Here is a 19,653-nt window from a genome sequence, read left to right on the forward strand (position 1 = left end):
ATGGACTTACTTGTGTAAACCGGCCGATCTCACAGTGTGCTGCATGTCCAGCACTATATCAATACCGCAACTGATGGATTGGCTGGGACTTCCAAGGTTCTGTCATGTCCGAGTAGGTACACAATCATTACTATCCTGAACCATTCAACAAACACAATCAAGAATGTCCTTAGAAAAGGTACCGGCCGAGGAAACGGATGGCGATCTCGGTTCGCCAAGTTCCGCACACACCAGCTCGCACTCATCGACGCTTGATCCGGCGGCTGAAGCAAAGCTCCTCAGGAAACTCGACCGCTGGCTGGCGCCAATGATGGTTATTGCTTTCCTTGTCGCCTACCTAGATCGGAGTAATATTGGTATACTTCTTCCATATTTCTATTTCAGCGCCGAGCTAACAAGTCTTATGATAACTAGGTAATGCGGCGATTGCTGGTATGAGCGAAGATCTACACCTGACTGGTAACAGGCTTAATGTCGCAGTAACCGTCTTTTATAGTGAATTTAACGACCTTGATTCCCCAGAATTATCGAGAATTAATTTTCTGTAGTAACATATATCATATTCGAAATCCCCGCTTCCCTGATCCTGAAGAGAGCCCGGCCGTCCCGGCTTATTCCCTTCTTCATCCTAGCCTGGTCCGCAACCGTGGTCGGTTCTGCTTTCGTCACAAACTATTCAGGCCTTCTCGCGACGCGCCTGCTCATCGGAATGTTCGAGTCTGGACTTTTCCCATGCTTAACGCTATACCTTAGTACATACTACAATCGAGAAGAGCAGGCCCGCCGTGTGTCTTACCTCTTCGTTGCTGCCGCTCTGTCGGGGGCGTTTGGTGGTCTTCTGGCATACGGTTTGACCAGCCTCCACGGCGCGGGCGGGCTCGCTGGCTGGAGATGGCTGTTTCTCATCGAGGGTGTGATATCTCTAGCAGTCGGACTCGCCTTCATCTTCTTGCTGCCGGATAGCTTTGAGAGTGCCAACTGGCTTACAGAGCACGACAAGGCGCTGATGAGGATCCGCGCCGACCAGGGCAGGGCTTACCAGGGCGAATCAGACAGCTTCGATACGACAGAGATGATGCTTGCGTTCTGCGATCCAAAAGTCTGGCTTTCTGCCGGGTGTCAGTTTTGTGCCAACACCTGCTCCTTCGGCTTTGGGACTTTCTTGCCCATTATCATCCGTGCTTTTGGATACAGCAGCGTCAAGACGCAGTTGCTCACTGTGCCAGTATACATCTGGGCGTCAGCGGTCTACCTCATCGTCGCGTACGTATCAGACAAGATCAACAAACGAGCAGTGTTCATGGTGCCCATGGCCCTGATCACTGCGACGGGCTATGCACTGATGCTAGGCGTGAGCATGGATATGACTGGGTTGCAGTACTTCGCCACATTTGTTACTGCGACGGGGATCTATTGTGTTGTTGGGCTGAACGTGACCTGGGTCAGTAACAGCAACGCTGGGTACTTTAAGCGTGCAACGGCCATTGGGTTGCAGCAAACAATCGGGAATAGTGCTGGAATAATGGCGGGGCAGATATACCGCATCACAGCTTCAGACGGTCGATATACTATCGGCCATGCGGTATCTCTGGGTGCTATCACCATAGCTTCGGTAGGGTACTCCACGATGTGGATTACTCTGAATAAGATCAACCACGTGCGGCAGGCTATGGGTATCGACGAGCGGGCGAGACACATTGCTGAGGGCAAGAAGGGCGACCGACACCCTGATTTTCGCTACACTCTGTAAAGGCTTCTCTGCACTCTTATTATTGGCATTCTGCTCTTTCTAAACGCTGGGTCATGCTGGAGTAAGGCACCACATGAATGCCACACGTATGCGGGTTAGAAACAAAACCACACACGCCCCCCTCCAGGCTTAATGAACTGTTCATCTCAACCAATATTTAGGATGCTATCCAAGCTGCATCAAACTCGGCTCTTTCCAGTCTTTGCACGTCAATATCGGTCGGTCCGGAGATTCAGGCCCATTCGCCCGTTCTGACGCACAAAGAACGTTAAGCTCGAACAATGCAGTTCTAAAAACCATTCGAGAAATACTGTAGTAGTGGATATTCAAGGACAGGTACTTAATTTCAGTGCGATTGCCCGCTCGCCTTTGTTTCCACGAATATCTTATCCGCTATCGCCCTGACCTTCAACTCCCAATAGTATCGTGCCGCCCGTTCGCAACAGCACCTTTCACAGGAGACACGCCGTCAACCCTCGAGGGCAGCACACCAAGTTGGGCCCCATGGTCGTGGCGGAGAAACGCAGCGCTTTCTCCCCACCGTGCGACAATGTTGCAAAAGAAGGAACAACAAAAAAAAAAGAATTAAGAGCAGGCAGAATGTGAACATGGAAGATGGATGCCCAATCTGATCCCCAAGCACTAGGTCGATCTGTTGGGAATTTGGCGCCTGCTTCGAGGAGCATTGGCACGATATCTTGGTGATCACCGCAAAGGGTTAGGGCTAAAGCTTTCCCTCATTCTTTACTTAGGTATGTGCTTGCTTCAACATGACCGCACGCACAAGTAGGTGTCTCATACGCCACATTCCCAATATTAGCAACTGCTGCCAGATTAGTAGCAAGGCTTCTCGAATGAGGCGCTTTCCCCGAAACTGAGAGCATCAGCGATTGGTGTTTGGTAGAGAATTTCACGTCTGACTGGACCTACATTTCTTAGGGCTGGTCGATTAATTTGGGGTCTACAACTCCAAGTACAGGAATAAATTTCTGGCTGCATTTGACCCCCACTGTGCTAAGAAAGCACTGATGGCGGGGCAGTCCGTAGGCAGTTCTATTTAGTGTGCAGGCACGTTCATCCGCCTGGGGTCTAAGAATAGAAATCCTACTCTGCGTCCTAGTACATAGTACCAACATGCATACTATCTCCACTTCTTGCGTCTCAAGGTGACCTTAGGATGTAACTAACTAATCTACCCCACATCTATGGTTGGCTGGTCCAAATCGACTCCACGCTGGGAATAACAATCTGGACGTTAGAGCGATGGTCTCTTGATTGTGTCTCCACAGCTGTGCCTTTTGAAGCGCCCAACTGCGCCGTGCAAGCGCCAGCGTCCTACCTTTATTGGAACAGTCGGCGGGTGAGACCAAGAAAGCTGTTGCATTCGGTTAGAATACCTGTTAGGGCACAGCGTACCATTTGAGTCGGGCAAAGTTCATCCCCGGGTTCCAAACTCGGCGCGTAGACCGCATGAGGGGTGGCCAACCTTTGGACCTCGTCCCAGCCCCTGCCCAGGTCCCTTGCACTCTCTCCCTTTGCTATCTACCCTTCGTCAATCATCAATTGATGAAGAAGAAGCTCATTCAAACACAATTCTCTCTTAAATGTCTACTATGGATTACTGCGCGATTTCGGCGGCGGCGCCGCCAAAGGGGCGAACCTCCAACTTGTTAGACCCAAAAGACCTCTCAATTGAGACGCTGGCAGTCGGTTCTGTTTTCGCAGGCCTCTCGATTTTTTTCCTTTCTGGGAGACTCTTCGTGAACCGGAAGAGGTTGGCGATGGCGGACTGTAAGGAACAAACTCACACGCCAATCCATTCACCAACAACCTGCACCACACGATGAAAGACTGCGTCGAGGCCAGGACAAGACCTTATATTTACTACACAAGCGGCAACGAGACTAATACATCTATTTCAAAAAGACTTGGCGATCATAGGATTCATCTTCTCAACTGGATACTCAGGTGTTATCATGAACAGTAAGACCTCTAATTTGTTGGCTCTAATTAGAGGGGCGTTGTTTAACGTGGTAATAGTGCACTCCTATAGTCGGCATATCTGGGATGTACCCGTATGTTGGTTTATGCAAGAGAGGCTGTCTAAGGTAAGGTTCGTTTGCCCCTAATCCAGTGCTGGTTTGTTAATAATACTAATGGCCTCTCAGTTGTTGTTTGTCTCGAACATTATGCTCGGAATCACCCAGTTCACGACGAAGCTTCCAATCATGGTCCTCTACCTCCAAATGTTTTCCGTTGAGCGCAAAATGAAGCTATTCATCAAATTGGCAATAGCCTTCAGTGCCCTTGTCTATATCCCCCACCTGATCTTGGTCATTGTCTTTCAAGCCCCTCGTGCTGGTGAGAGTTGGTCTGACCCTGGGACAAACGGAAGAACTCGGAAAATGACATACTATGCACCTATTCATGGTGTTTGTGAGGTTATTCTTAACATCTGGATGCTCATTATCCCTTTGTTGGTGATCCGCAATCTTCAGATCACTCGGCGCAAGAAAATCCAACTCAGCACTGTGTTTCTAACCGGAATCATGTAAGACATCAAATCCCATATATTCATTCAGTCCTATTACAAAGACGAGAATAGGTCTAGAAAACTATAAAGCTGACTCCGTTGACAGGGGAATAATAGCAAGCCTTCTGAGTGCCTACTGGCGCTTCAGACTGCTCTTGGATTATGCAGGTGACCAGCTGTGGCAAGAGGCCCAGCTATTCATTTGGATGTATGAATTTACCTTACCATTGCGGGTTACATGGTTTCACTGCCACGGCTGACGGAATCACCGCACAGAATGCTGGAGAACAATATAGCGCTCGTGGTAGGATGCATGCCTGCACTTGCCGCCTTCATAAGGTTGCATAATTCGGGCTCGGCCTTCTTCAAACCATTGCGCTTGAAATTGCTCGGTGCTTGGAGCAGTCGAAAGAACAGAACTCGAAGGGACACCTATAATACCAAGGAGTGGTCATCTAGCGCCGGCTTCCAGCCACACCAACAAATCGATCGCCCGGCTCACGTGTACTGCCGTGAGCTCAATAATAATTCGCGGATCATGCAGGTCGACGAAATCACTACGGAAAATGAGACCAGCTATCACATCGCTTGCAACCAGCAAGCCATCTTGAAAATGTACCCCATCTCCCAAGAGAGCTACAGTTGCTCTCCAGTTTGAGATTTGAGTGCCCAGGTGGTGTACTGGTTGTGGGTTGCAAGTCAAGCTCAGGAAGATGCCACCATCTCGTCACATCCTCAATTCCATGGCCACAAACTCAGCATCTGTGGAAAAGCAGTATCTATAGCTTGAGTTTAGCGTAAATATTACATCATGATGAAGTAAATGTATCACCATCTCATGCGGGCTTTAGTTTCCTTAATTAAATAAAAATAATAAACATAGGACTACCCCAGCCTTTAAACTAGTAGAAATATTTATTACATTTATTTACTAGTGTAATAGTAGTACTAACAAGCATAGGAAGTACAAGATAGCATGTATTTAGCGCTATATATGTTTTATATGCATGAGGACTAGACAAGACTCCACATAATATAGCAATACTCTAATGAGCTGAGGACCGACTGATAATCGATCGTTCAGTGGTAGTCTATCTGCCCTAACAAAAAGCTCTAAGTGACTTGTGACACTTGAGGCGTTCTAAGCTTCATTAGACTGACTGGAACGTGCCTCTACTGTCATTGTCCTAGGAATGCTCATCATACATATACAAAGTGGTGATAATAGAAATGCCCCTAGTACTCTGCCTGTAATGGCAAGGTACCAGAGTTGTGGCGTGACAGTTGGAGCCGGAGCTGTAAAAAGCGTTTATTAGCTAGTTGAAAAAAGTATGGAAATACGATAATAGACATCAGAGACTCAATTGTTTATGGGAATCAAGCGGTCAATACTAGTAATATGCTCGTGATATTTCTAAAGCTGCCATCCGCCACACCTAGGGGTTTTCCACAGGTCAAAACATGAAGCCCTAACTGGGGTAATAATCCCACCATCGACAAGAACAACCATATAAAGAACCATCGAGTCAGTGGAAAGCTATTAAGGCTGAGATCCCTGATACTTCGTGGGTCAAGTTGGTCGTCAAGGGGTTCACCAAAGGGCTTGCTACTAAAGATCAACCCTCTAATGCCGATACTGCTATCCCGTGCCCCTACATACATAGTTATGGACGTTACCTTTATCACCTCAGCATGTTTTAGAAAAACGGAGTCATTAGCTTCCTCCCTTTCGCTGTTCACTAGCTCATGGTCTTGGCTGACATAATGAGATATCATGACTTCTAAGTTGCCATTCCAGGTTCTATTCACCCCCATGCAATGCGTCTTGTTATGTATGTTCATTTGGGGCCCTTGTACTTTTTCTTCCTCTTTCGTCTATCAACAAGAGTGTTCAAATGTACTCCGTAGGATTCCGTAGGATGGCATATCTGTTGGTAGGCACAGTGTGTGCATTTTCATCGACCGGGTAACGGCCCGATGTGACCCTCGGAACATGTCCGTCGATCAAATTGTAACCAACAGTGCGGGCTGTGCACATCTTGCGCGGGCGAAGCAGCTACAAGTGTGCGGCACAGAGCGATTGGTGTCCACTGGCTCGACATGGGATTGAACCAACACGAAGAAAACATTTCTGCAATGTGATAGTGGCGGGTTGACAACCTCGGTATACTCCATGAGGTGGATACATTCCCTGTCCCATAGCCCCACTACTAGTCTAGTATATTATCGGGTTCCTAGGCACCCCCTTTTTAAATATATTATAAGTCTTTATTTCCTCTTTCTTTTAACTTTAAATTATTATAATTTTTTAAAATAACTTATATTTATTAAATTACTATTAATAATATTATATAAAGTTAAAAAAATATTATATTAACTTTTAATTTAATAATATTTATATTAAATAATTATTAAAATATATAATATTAAATAATATAAAATAAATAATAGTTTTTATATAATTATTTTTATAAAAAAAGTTATTAATAAAATTAAAACTTTTATTTTTATTTTTATAAACTTTTAATAATAATAAAAATAAAAACTATAAATTATTTCTTTTCTAATAAAGTTTATAAATATAAATAAAGATTAATATATAAATATATATTAAAATAAAATTAGATTAATTTAATATTAATTTAAAGTTTAATTTTAATATATAAAATTAAATTATATTTTAAAAATATTTCTTTATTTATTTTATAAATATTAAACTTTTAAAATTTATTTCTTTTATATACTATAGATTTTTAAATAAATAATAATTATAATAAAATAAAAATATTTATTTTTAATAAACTTTTAAATTAATTTTAAAATAAAATATTAAATATTTATAATATATTAAATTAAAATGAAATAAAATTTAATACTTTATATATATATATATATATATTATAATAAACTTTCTTAATGTAAACTTTAAAAATTTATTTTATAATTTTTAAATTAATATTTATTTAATTATTTTAATATATTATAATTTGATTTTATTTTTAACTTTATTTAAACTATTTTTAAACTTATTTAATTCTTTTTTAAATAAAATTAAAATTAAATTTATTTTAAATTAAGCTTATAACTTTTAATTTCTTTTAAAATATAATAATTATTTTAAATAATAACTTTTTTAAAATAAAACTTACTTTAATATAATAATAAATTTAATTATTAATAATTATATTTTATTTTACATTTTAATAAAGTTATTAAAATTATAAATTTAAAATAATATTATATATTATAATAAAATATAATTTTTATTTAATTATATATTAATTTAATAAAATATAATAAGTTAAATAATTACTTTTAATTATTTAACTTATAATATAATAAAGGTAATATTTTTATATTTATTAAATAAATATTTATTTATAAAATAAAGTTAAAACTTTTAATATAATAATAATTTTACTTTTATTTATTTTAATTAATTTATTTAAATTATTTAATAAATTTAATACTTTTATATAATAATATTTATTAATATTAAATTAAATAACTTTAAATTTATAATAATTTTATTTTTAATAAATTAATTTATATTAAAATTAATAATATTAAATTAAATTATTTAAATATAAAAATATCTTTTAATAATAAATAATATTATAAATATAAATTATAAAATTATTATAAAAGTTTTAAATAATAAAATTAATTAAATTAATTTTAAAAATATATTTTATTTTATTTTTTAAACTTTAATTTTTACTTTTAATTTAATAATAAAGTTTAAAAGAATTTTAAATGAATTATATATTATAATAAATATTTTAGTAAATATTATTATAAATATACTTTTAATATATAATAAAGTTTAAAAATATTAAAAATAAAATAATAATTTATAATATATTATTTTTAAACTTTTAAATAAAGTTTTAAAAATAATATATAAAAGATAAAAATATAATATAATAAATTTAATTTTTTTAATTTATACTTTTATTATTAATAATTATTAACTTTTAAAAATATAAAAATATAATAAAAATAAAAAAGTTTAAAATTTCTTTATAAAAACTATAAAAATATATATAAGAAGTTATTAAATATATTATTTATAAACTTTAAATAATAATTAAATAATTAAATAATTAAATAATTAAATAATTAAATAATTAAATAATTAAATAATTAAATAATTAAATAATTAAATAATTAAATAATTAAATAATTAAATAATTAAATAATTAAATAATTAAATAATTAAATAATTAAATAATTAAATAATTAAATAATTAAATAATTAAACAATTAAATAATTAAATAATTAAATAGTTAAATAATTAAATAATTAAATAATTAAATAATTAAATAATTAAATAATTAAATAATTAAATAATTAAATAATTAAATAATTAAATAATTAAATAATTAAATAATTAAATAATTAAATAATATAAATTAAATAATAATATTATTAAATATTAATATAAATATCTTTTATATATTTATATTTTATATAACTATTTATATATTTAATAAATATAATACTTTTATTATTTTTAATTTAATATTTATAAAATATATATAATACTTTTATTTAATATTAAATATTTTAACTTTATTATTAATATATTTAAAAATATATAATAATTAATAATTATATAAAAAACTAGTTTATATAATATATAATATCTATAAAATTAAATATAGTTATAATATTTACTTTAAATCTAGTAATTCGATTTAATAAATAGTATATCTAGGAGGTATATATACTAAGGTGTCGCTTAAGTCCGCTGTTATAAGTTAGTGTAAAACAATAAAAGGAGGCAACCTTACTGTAATACTATTAGGGCTAGAAACGTATATTATCTACAGTAAGCACTTCAGCTTGACTCACCGGGACTATAGCGACATAGAGAAGTCATTAAAGGTGTTGTCTATCGAGAGGTGGCCTAGATGTTTAGCAGCTGACTTAGTACCTAGGTGCTCTACCCTGCGAACGTACCCGGGTTAATAGTGTCGACCCATAGATTCACATACCAGTTCCCGGTCTTCCACTAGTTAATGTAGGTATTGAGCCTGTTCGTTGGATCAGCCGCACAACTTCTAGTAATGATTGAGGAGAGCTAGTTACCTCTCTTGTTTATGTAGGGAGACTTGAGTTATCTACGGGGTGCGACTGAATTCAGGCTGCCGGTCTCCTACGTACCCATTCAAATAGGACTGTCCTCGACGAGGGCCTCGATGATATCTAGAGCTATATCGGCAGATAGGAATCAACATGCCGTTTCAAGTTCTAGAGCAGATTTCTAATCTCATCCGGCGCCCCTCATCTGCGGAACGGGGTCGAGGGAGTGGGCGCAATCGGGAACAGGGGTAAGCGTAACGATGGTACGGAGTAGCCAAGGTGGTGTTGGCGTGCACGTCGACCAACAATCAAGGCTCGAATGCCCAGTTCCCGGGGTACAATGAGCCAGCTACACTGTGCGGGCACCATTGCAGCCGTTGGTGGTCACCCGGTTAGCGTGATGCGCAAAAGTACACTCTAGGGCGAGCCCCTCATTTTTGCATATAAATGGTCACCTCATATTTCCAGAGCAGCCTTTCTTCCTGCTCATGCGACTTGCACAGGTGTACAAGGCGAAAATCATTGCAGGCTTCCTTCGACAAACAGCTTTTATTTTCTCGATTCACTCAATGGCTACGAATTTCAAGCTTCTTGGCTATGGCCACACAGGCATGGCCGTTCGCTCAAGTAAGCTTTGGGCAACACAGCAATTCTCTTGCTCTTGATTCCGTTCTGCTGAGCAAGTCGCTGAATATCGAGTCTCTCTAGTGTCCGATAGCCTCCGGTTTTGGAGGGATACTATTGGGGTTCCGGTCATCTGGGAGCAGCAGGTTCCTCCCGAAGCAACCCATACCATCACCGGCGCCCCGGTTGGCGCAACTATGAAGGTGGTCTTCCTGGGGTTGCCACAAACGCCCCGTGTGGGCGGCAGCGACCAGCCAAATCATGTCTCCACGCTCGAGCTGATGGAGTACGAGCTGCCGGCTGATCTTCCCGAGGCAGACAGGGCCCGTACACCGCAGGCAAGGCCATGGGACATTGGCGCTGTACATGTCAACTTGGTTGTGCAGGGCCTGGACGACATTTTGGAAAGGGTCAAGGCTGAGGGCTATCATGTTTTTAGTGGTATATTCACTGTTCCTCAGGATGCACCAATCCTGGAAGCTAGGGGACAGCGAATCTGCTATGTGAGGGGCCCAGATGGGGAACTCGTTGAGTTGACAGAGATTCCAGAGTAGGGATGGACAGCGAAATACTTGTCTGGACGTCCATCTTAGCGCTTGCTAAGCCCGGACGTGAAAGCTCTGTCAAACATGGTTCATGACATAGATCCATACAATCCTACTTGCTAGGAGATGTTAGGTTCAACGGTCATCAATGGATTTTGAGCCAAGGCAGTCACTCAGAAATACATAATAACTGGTATTTTTACCATTTTACTGACTGCAAGCGATGAGGTCTTTGACCCACCCATTTTAAGCATATATTTTAAACATCCCAACATTCTCTCCTATACCTCAACCAGACCTGCCGCACCCATTACGCAAGTACTTGTGTTCAGCTGACATTGGTGGATCTAAGCGTGTTGCTATCTTCACCTTCTCGATTGACAAGCTGGCGGAAGACTCGTTCATTCCCACACTTAAGCATTATAACGTTGCTTTGCAAACGCGCAAAGCATTTTTTTGCATAGAAGAAATCTCAAAGGTGGCGCAAGATCAATGTTAAGCCTTACGCTCTCCGTATGACGGACACATGGAGGACGCCATCATCTGTCATTGAGGTAGCTAGTACGGGTATTCTCATATTCCGCCTCACATACACCCGCGCTGATAAGCCCATGAGAGAATTTGTGTACTCGCATCTCATGGGGGTATTAAGCTACTCTGACGTCTCTCATAGCTGCTCCACCCGAAAGCCCAAAGGTCATATATTTAATCTCCGTGCGTGAAAATGCTGATCCGGAACAGGGAGCTTGTCACACCGATAAATCGGCTAACAGATGAGATCTGCGCATGCAATTGTGACTTAAACACTGCAGAACTTGCCTTCGAGAATATCTCATTATTGTTGTTACCGACATTTAAAATCTACTTCCGTTCAGCTAAAGCTTCGCCCGTGTGGTGTTGCTCGCTATTTCCATCAGCTAACGCAGTTTCTTCCGTTTTCCTAGTCCCTCCTTCCTTCATCGATCGCCACCTAGTTCCGACCGCACCTATCACTGAAGCGCAACTGAGAGACAGCGATATGTAGAAGGTCGTGACAAGAGATTCGCTTAAGCCTTTTACGACGCGGTCCCGGAACTCTGGCGGCACTGCATCCGCGATCTGGGCTGCTCCGGTAGATGAAATATTAATAGACACGGGCAGGTCCATAGCTTCCAAGTGAGATCTAAGCTTGTCTTGGAATATGCTCTGGGCCACAGCCACAAAAACAGAGGCACTAAGATTCTGAACTAATGTGATCAAAGTCACACCAATGGGAACGTCAGGGGGTGGCAGCACCGTTTGTACAACGTAGCTGGGTTGGCCGAAGGCAAATCCTACGCCAAAACCGTCTAGTAGTTGCAAGATAGTCAGCTGTGGTCGCTTCTATTTAAGGCCGAGAAGATGGGAGGGAATAACGGTCGTAAGATCACACATACAAAGTAATTGATATCCAATTACGCGAGCCGTGGATGAGCTAGTGTCGATGGTTGTCAATAGCGCGGAGCCAGAGCTGAATAGGCAGATTGGGTTTATCAGTTTACCATCCAACACGGGGTACTTGTGCACGATGATTGTGGGACTCACATAGCTAGCAGTGTGCCCAGTATCATTCCGGGATTGTAATAACCGACAGCCATGGTAATTGCACCGGCAATCACAGAGCAGGCAACGTAGCCACCGATCAGAGGGGTCAGCATTGTGCCGGATGATAAAGCCGAGTAATCGCGCACAGTCTGGAACCAAATGGGAAGGTATAGGATCGCCGTATACACACCGCCTGTGATACTCATGGCGTAAGTGGCCGCAAACCAAACATCCCGATTACGAGCCACAGCGGGCGGGATGGTGGTAGAGAACCTGCTCAGTGTTTGAAATGCTCCAAATGCGATGCCTAGGACCGCAGCAACGACGAACAGGGAAATTATGCGACTGTCGTTCCAGGAATACGTGGACCCTCCCCATTGCAGCGCCATGAGGAGGCATATGAGACCGGCCACCATGAGAACTGTACCAGGGATGTCGAGTTGGCGCAACTTCTGTGCCGTTGTGAAACCCTCAATTTCCGGTTGAACGGGTGTCTTCACGAGCAATGCACAAATGATCACAGTAATGACTCCGAGAGGGAGATTGATACCGAAGCACCACCTCCAAGTCGTGCTGTCGATCAAGCCACCGCCAATGAATGGGCCGAGGATGGCAGCAACACCGAATACGCCAGACATGATACCCAAGTAGGCCGCTCGACGAGCCAATGGGATAGTCTTCGTGGTGATCAGGATGCCGCCGGACTACAATCTCGGTCAGCTTTCCACCTCTGAAGCTTGTTCAATCAAGTGTCGAGTTGCGCACATGAATAAAAACAGAAATGAACGCCGTCGCAGGTCTGATTGAGAGGGAAAGAAAACGAACAATCCACCTACGAAGATTCCGGCTGCCCCTAGGCCTGCAATTGCTCTCCCAATCACCAGAGCAGCAGAGTTGGGAGCAGTGGTGCAGACGAGGGATCCGATTTCAAACAACGCAATGGCGACTAGGTAGACAATCTTGATTGAGAAAAGGCTATACAGCTTTCCATAGAATAATTGGAAGCTGCTCAACGTGAGCAAGTACCCATTTGTCCACCACCCTAGATCAGCAATGGTCTGGAATTCATCACTGATCACCGGTGTTGCTGTGGCCAGGATAGTTTGATCCTGCGATTGCCGGTCAGCATGTTTCAGTGGTGGGGACATGTAGACGGTAAGGGCCGTAGAGCAATGGAAGGACGAGGTCAGACCATTCCTGTCAGAAAAACGGCCAGACATAATCCGAGCATGATGAATGCCAAACGTGGGCCACTGGTCGGCACAAGCTCTTCATGGCGAGCGGGAGTGCCGACTTGTGCCCTATCCTCCCCTTCTTTGACATTCGTGTGTTGCGGCTGGGTCATATCGGCTCTGAACGACAGTGAGCGGCGAAAGTAAAGGAAAACCGCGCTTCTGATGCTCGACTGATGACACCGGAGAAGTAAAAGATGGACAGAAAGAAGGTGAACGATCTGTCCTGATGGAGCTGAGGATCTGAAGACGACCCAGCATGCGTGTGTATCATTCACCACGACTCATCAAGTTCCTCATTTCATAGGGAGGGGCTCGGGGAAGGGGAAAACTCGCGTAGATGCGTGTTTACAGCACCGCCTGCAGTCAAAATCATGGCGGGTATCAGGCATGGGCTTGGTGGAACAGGCATCCGTGTGGGAACGCACACACCCCGCCCCCGTGTCTCTTTCTTGTGACACCGCAGGTTGAGCCCCCCCTGCCCAGTTGGTCCGTCTGTCAGACTATGTAGACGTTGGTGCCGGGGGCTCTGCTAGCGTGATTGTTGGTCGAGCCCATGAATTTTCGGTGTGGGCACCACACTGTTGTTGCATCGGGCTCCGCCAGATTCGTCATAGCAGAGTATGGGCATGTTGGTGGGTATCACCAACACACTAACATTAGGGAAACTTTATTTCCGTTTGAAAATCCCTTGTCAATGCATGAGTGGTCTCATCTCGTTGTCGGGATTGGGGCACGGTGAGACCTAGATACTTGGCCGGGAAATGAACAGACCACCAACGCTTGGTCGGGACCCTTCAAGTTGTTTCCCCCGACATGTCACTGAAACTCTTCCGACTGGATGACCCTGACAGGGAGATGTCGCGTTCCGTGACCGCTCGCACCAGTTGACCTCTCCTGTCGGTGTAAGCACCCTGGTACGCTTCGATTGAACTTCAACGCAAAGGATGGAGCTTGTCGTCTTGGACGCCTTTTCCCACGAATTCTCATTCACATGCGATCCCGCTCCTGGATTTTGCTTCCTGTCTCACTTCACTGAATTGTATTTATCTGTTTCATTGAACAGGCTAGCACTCTTGAAGAGCGGTAAGGAAAAGAATACCAAGAAGCACTATGGATACCTACGATGTTGGCGTTGTCGGCGTTGGCCCCGATGGTATTGCCGCAGTTGCCACCCTGGCCGGCAAAATTCACACGGCGGTCGTCTTTGACTCCAAACATTACCGGATTCGAAGGCAACCGCTGTGTATATGGTTGCTAGCTATAAGGGTAACAATCTAGCGGAATTCCATTGAGAGGGTCGGGAGTCCCTCTTAAGACATACGACCGTTCAAATCCAGGATGCACAAATCGATGAAGTAAATAGGACAGCTGAGTCCCAGTTTAAGCTCGTAAAATCCACTGGGAAGAATCAGTAGTTCCCGAAGCTTCTCTTAGCAGTCGGCTTGTTAGATATTTTCCCTGATGTTGAGGGGTACGAGCCAGTATGGGGAGCGCGTATCATCCACTGCCTCTTCTGTAAGGTCTATGAAGCTTGGGGGACACAATTTTCTGGCGTTCTTGCTCTTGCCCCGATTCCGCTTCCAACTGATATGCTAGTTGGCCTTGCAGTGCACGCCGCTGAAAGCAAGTCAACCAGGTCTCCACATCCCACCTCTTTGCTAGGTTCTCGCATATTCGAGGTATCACTTCCAGGAAAGGGTGTTTACCTGGCTTCGCTTGTACTAAGTATAAGTTTGAAGCCATACAGGGCGCCTTACTATACCAGTAGCAGGATTTTCAATTGTATTCATGGCCAGCGTTGCCAAAGCATCACATGGGCGAGATGCCCTGATGCGAGTCAGTGCATGAAAAATACTTCCGAGAACTTGGATGGCATCACCACGCACGGAGAGGACAACACCAAGAAGCTCAAGGCCGTACTGAACACCTATGACAGGGAGCCAACCTTGCAGAGCCTCGCCCATGGCGGTTACAAGCTGGGCGCCTGTGCCCTTCCTGAGCCTTCCATGCACGTAAGAAGCGGATTGAAGATATTATGATACTGCTTGAGGCTCCAAATCTTACCACTGGGGCCAAGTAATGCATAAAGACCAGCGAAATTTCCTTTCTTTGCAGGCTTACGGTCGTTAGCCCAGAGCAACGGCCAGGTGCTCAAAGGACACAATATCATCTCGTAGACTGGAATGTGCGATGATCGGGACAATCAGATTGCATTGGATAGTCTATGGGCTAATTTAAGAAGTAATATACAGGCATGCGTGGAACTTCTCCCACATTAGCATACTAACCACCCCGCCCAGTCCTTATGTAGCTGCATGCCTTTCCAATGTAAGCCGCGGCGAGTTCGGCGGGATGACCGTAGCGAAGTTGTCGTTCAGACGATTTACTGGGTAGGCGCCGTGGACCCGCAAACCGGTCGCGAATCTCTGTATGAAAGTTGCGAGGCAGACGTACATTGTGGATAATGCGAGCCTAGTGAGTTTTCCCTCAATCAGTCAAGACTAGGCGCATTGGCGTCTAAGCCAAGGTTTGCGGAAATGGGGACTCATAAGCTTACTCCTTTCCAATACAATTACGAGAGTCCTTCCCGAACGTCAATAGATATTTATTCATGAATCGAGCACGGTCTGTATCTAGCCAGCGGTCTGGGTTGAAGTCGTCATGGTCTGGGCCCCAAATCTCCTCGTTGTGGTGCTGCACGTAGCTCCACGTCCCAACGGTGCACTGACGAAAGCCCTGTTAGCATTTCTGCGAGGAGGAAGATACTCAGTTGTGGGACTTTAAACCTACCCCAGCTGGCACGTGGTATCCTTGGAAGGTCTCTCCGCCTGATGGCACGATCCTGGGAAGGCGGCCGATAGGCCCGTAGCCCAATCTGTTTCCCTCTTGCAAGCATGCCGTCTGTTTGGAAAGTCAGTGTCTTCTTTATCCGAGAGAAGAGGGTGACTGAACAGAGTGGCAGCGAAGCAGCGGCACTGACGAGGTATGGTAATTTCTCTGCTGCAGCGTGGGTGATAGGAACCAACGGCGACGGAAAAGCCTCTGTGATCTCAGCGTGAAGGCGTTCGACGATTTTTTTATTGGACAGAATGTGGTACAATGTCACCGACATGCTTGTTCCGAAGTTGAACGCCGCTGCCAGGTTGAAGCTGTATAGCTCATCTATCAGTACATCCCTGGTTAAGGAAGGCGTCTTTGATTGAGCATCAGCGCAGTTGCCCATTACGGATTGAAAGATGGGTTTCGCGGTAGCTATTTCGATCGAGTTGTGTTGTTTGCGGCGAAGATATTCGTCAACAACTAAAGTACATTTCTGTGCGACGGATAACAAGATCAGCAATTCCATCATGCAACGAGAACGACCAACTGCCACGCATATGAGAGCAGGGCCGTACCTCCAAAAGTCTGTCGAACTGGCTTCTTGAACCAAAGACTGCGCTGGAAACCGTCAAGATTCCTTGAACCACATGATAAAGATAGTCGTTGATCATCATGATCCAGATGAATCCCGCTTGGTTGAGCAGATCTGATGCATATATAGTCGCGTACGGCCTGTGAGATAGCATGTCCATTGAGCTTGGCAATGTATATTCGGACACAATGTCGATCATTAGCGCATGAAGAAGGCCTTGGATAGGCATGACTCCGGTGGTTTCTAGCTCCTCCTCGGCCCTTCTGCAAAGCGTGGCTACCTTGTCGTTTACGGTGTCCCCGAGGCCGGCGACAGCAGACTTGGAGAAATGTGCCACCCACGGTTGCCGTCGAGCTCGATGCAGCTCGTTGTCAAAGGTTCCGAACATCCCCTTCAAGACGCCCATTGTGCGGTAGAAGAGTGGGTCTTTCGTGTATTTAGATCTGATTGTATAGACTTTTTCACAGTCCCGAGGATCGCGCAAGGAGACTTCATTAGGGTTGACTCGCACGATGGGCCCGAACTTTTCGTGCATCTCCTGGACTTTGAGATAGTATATGCTTCGACCTTCTCTATAGCACCAGTAGGTCTGGTAAAGTCGAGTCATGCCGGCTAGCTTGTAACCTGGGACTCGTGCAAGGGGGTGACAGGTTATGTTGTAGAGAGCCGTTAGGACATGATATGTAATGAAGAGATAAATGAGAACCTGAGGAACAGTTGCGTAGGGAGGAAGTGTCCCTATCTGCCGAAAAGCCGTAAGCAGGTGAGCAGTGATATTAGCCATGGCGGGACTTGATCAAGGCAAGAATGCAATGCTGTATTAGAAGAGGAAAGAACTTGCAAGGCCTAGAGAAGGTTGAAATGAGTGCAAGAAGGGACACGGTACAAGCAGAATACTTGTGACTACAAGAACAACAAACACAGAATTCCAGACACGTCACGGATATATAGTGCCCTTTAAAGACCAGATCAATCAATTCTGTGCTCGATTGGGCTTCCTTCGCAACTTGGACTTATGCATAATACTTTCATTAACTCTGACATGTGGAATCCTTCCAGAAGGTGGATTCTTTCCAGAATGTAGATTCGTTCTCGCAGACCGTGTAGTATTAAGGGGTGGCCACCTTCTTGCGCGGCTATGACCAGCCCTGGGCCACACAGAAGTAAACAAAAACGAAAACTAGCAGCCCAGATATTTTCGGATTCCAGAATGCAACTGTTGCCCTCAAATAGTTACCAGACCTGATCGTGTTTTGGTTAGCTTGGATCCTGTATGCACGGTTGCAACCTCTTCCTTATGCTAGTACCGTCAGCTGCCCCCAAATTAGCAGGGTGAAGGCGCAGCTAAGCTGACAAGTAACGTGGGGGCCGATCCAACTGGGACAAACCCTACTAGATATAAAATAATACCGACTTAATTAAATAGGGAAGGTGCCGAGTAAAGCTTGCAGGCCGGTTTAACTAAAGCCCCTATTCACCGTGGAATTCGCTGCTGAATCTTTGGTGGTTACCATTGTATGGAGGCGCCACATAAATCACGTATAGGGACTAAAAACAAAACCACTCAATGATTTTCAAACAGAGCCGACTCTCTGCCAATTCACCTACGATCCACTACGTGTCGTGGCGAAATCCGCCAAGTCATTATACAGCGCAATCACGACCGCCACGGTTCCACGGCATCGCTCTCTCAAAACCACGGCCGAATGCAACACGGCGCACCTGCCCGCCCCGTGACCGAGTGCTCCCGACCACTCCTCGCCGCCCGATGAAAGCGCCGCCAACGAAATTGACGACGAGACCTACGTGCTGCGCCCCGACTACGTCCAACGAGTAGCGCAGTTTCGCGAGACACCCCGCCTCTGCGAGGCCGACACGGAGAAATACGAATGATGCCTACAGACACGAAACGAGATGCTCAAGGAGGCGTCGTGTATTGAATGCGCCAGTTTCTTGTAGTACAGACTGCATTTCCATTAATTCCAGTTTAGAGACTCGGAGGGAATGGCAGCTGCTTTCATGCCAATTTTAGGTCCGCGCATTTGGTCGGGTCACTGAAAAATACACCGCCCAGCTTCTCAATTTGACGACACCTTTCAGCCATGCTAAAGGCATTTCGGATCCTTGACATGCCCTTAAAATAAGAGTCCATTTCTGGCATCTTCAGGGCCCAAACGCCCCCATCGGCCGGCCAGCCAAAGGCCTTGTGAACGGTGTCGGTTCGAGACTCCCTCCCGAGACTCTCGAAGGCTTCTTCCTCCAGGTTACGGTACCAACGTGGCCCGAGCCTGCGCATCTGAGCGCAGAATGCGTCCTCCTCCGCGGGATCCTGGGACCGTGGTGTCGGCTCGAAGCGGTCGAGACCGAGGAACTCGAGCTCAACTCCGTCGCAGCTCAGGATGAAGAAGCCGCCGGTGCTCGGCCAGCCGCGAACGACGGTCAGAGAGCCGCCCGTGAACTCGGTCCGGTCCTTGGACTTTTCAAAAACTTCCACCAAGGGCCTCGTACAATCTTCGTAGTCTGGAGGGTACAGCTGGCCGGAGTGCATTGTACCGTAGGTCGGTGATGATGTTGTGACTCCCATGACTTTGCTCAAAGCAACGAAGGCTGTAAGGGCCAATGTCGTGGAAAGGCTTATGTTCTTCCCAGCTAGGATCTTCCGCCGTGGACACGTGAGGTCCTTGGCTTACTGTTCTTAGTGGAGTGTGGTCTGGTGGAGGCGAAGAATCTAGAGCTGGATGATCTGATGCCTTTGGTACCCTAGGGTATACCTGAGGCAAAGAGCCTGAGACTAAAGAAGGCGGACAATTGTTTCCCCAACTGAAATGCTCTATGTTACGAAAGACGACCTGCTATAATTTGCGATAGGCAGTTTGTTTAACGTCCTACTCTAAGGCCCTAA

The 19,653-nt window shown here is 43.9% G+C and overlaps 5 protein-coding genes across 5 annotated transcripts; 3 read left to right on the forward strand and 2 right to left on the reverse strand.

The window, feature by feature from the left end:
* Window positions 1–163: 163 nt before the first annotated feature.
* On the forward strand, window positions 164–1,750 carry KVR01_013863 (uncharacterized protein; the record flags this gene model as incomplete). Its single annotated transcript, XM_044789648.1, has 3 exons — window positions 164–356; window positions 415–495; window positions 549–1,750. The coding sequence occupies 3 exons, from the start codon at window positions 164–166 to the stop codon at window positions 1,748–1,750; spliced, it is 1,476 nt and encodes a 491-aa protein (XP_044637163.1).
* A 1,582-nt stretch (window positions 1,751–3,332) lies between these two features.
* On the forward strand, window positions 3,333–4,305 carry KVR01_013852 (uncharacterized protein; the record flags this gene model as incomplete). The annotated part of the gene is made up of 4 exons (XM_044791134.1): window positions 3,333–3,541; window positions 3,677–3,733; window positions 3,791–3,858; window positions 3,919–4,305. The coding sequence occupies exons 1-4, from the start codon at window positions 3,355–3,357 to the stop codon at window positions 4,303–4,305; spliced, it is 699 nt and encodes a 232-aa protein (XP_044637152.1). The 5' UTR covers window positions 3,333–3,354.
* Window positions 4,306–9,885: 5,580 nt separating this feature from the next.
* Window positions 9,886–10,577, forward strand: KVR01_013858 (uncharacterized protein). The gene is made up of 2 exons (XM_044781872.1): window positions 9,886–9,999; window positions 10,081–10,577. Exons 1-2 carry the CDS (start codon window positions 9,942–9,944, stop codon window positions 10,548–10,550), a joined length of 528 nt encoding a protein of 175 aa, XP_044637158.1. The 5' UTR covers window positions 9,886–9,941; the 3' UTR covers window positions 10,551–10,577.
* Window positions 10,578–11,402: 825 nt separating this feature from the next.
* On the reverse strand, window positions 11,403–13,335 carry KVR01_013864 (uncharacterized protein; the record flags this gene model as incomplete). Its single annotated transcript, XM_044787117.1, has 5 exons — window positions 11,403–11,869; window positions 11,951–12,030; window positions 12,105–12,808; window positions 12,941–13,213; window positions 13,297–13,335. The coding sequence occupies 5 exons, from the start codon at window positions 13,333–13,335 to the stop codon at window positions 11,403–11,405; spliced, it is 1,563 nt and encodes a 520-aa protein (XP_044637164.1).
* Window positions 13,336–18,243: 4,908 nt separating this feature from the next.
* On the reverse strand, window positions 18,244–19,335 carry KVR01_013860 (uncharacterized protein; the record flags this gene model as incomplete). Its single annotated transcript, XM_044792307.1, has 1 exon — window positions 18,244–19,335. One exon carries the CDS (start codon window positions 19,333–19,335, stop codon window positions 18,769–18,771), a length of 567 nt encoding a protein of 188 aa, XP_044637160.1. The 3' UTR covers window positions 18,244–18,768.
* Between the last annotated feature and the right edge of the window lie 318 nt (window positions 19,336–19,653).

Source organism: Diaporthe batatas (genome assembly GCF_019321695.1).
Source record: "Diaporthe batatas strain CRI 302-4 chromosome Unknown Contig00035, whole genome shotgun sequence".
NCBI classification, from domain to species: Eukaryota; Fungi; Ascomycota; class Sordariomycetes; order Diaporthales; family Diaporthaceae; genus Diaporthe; species Diaporthe batatas.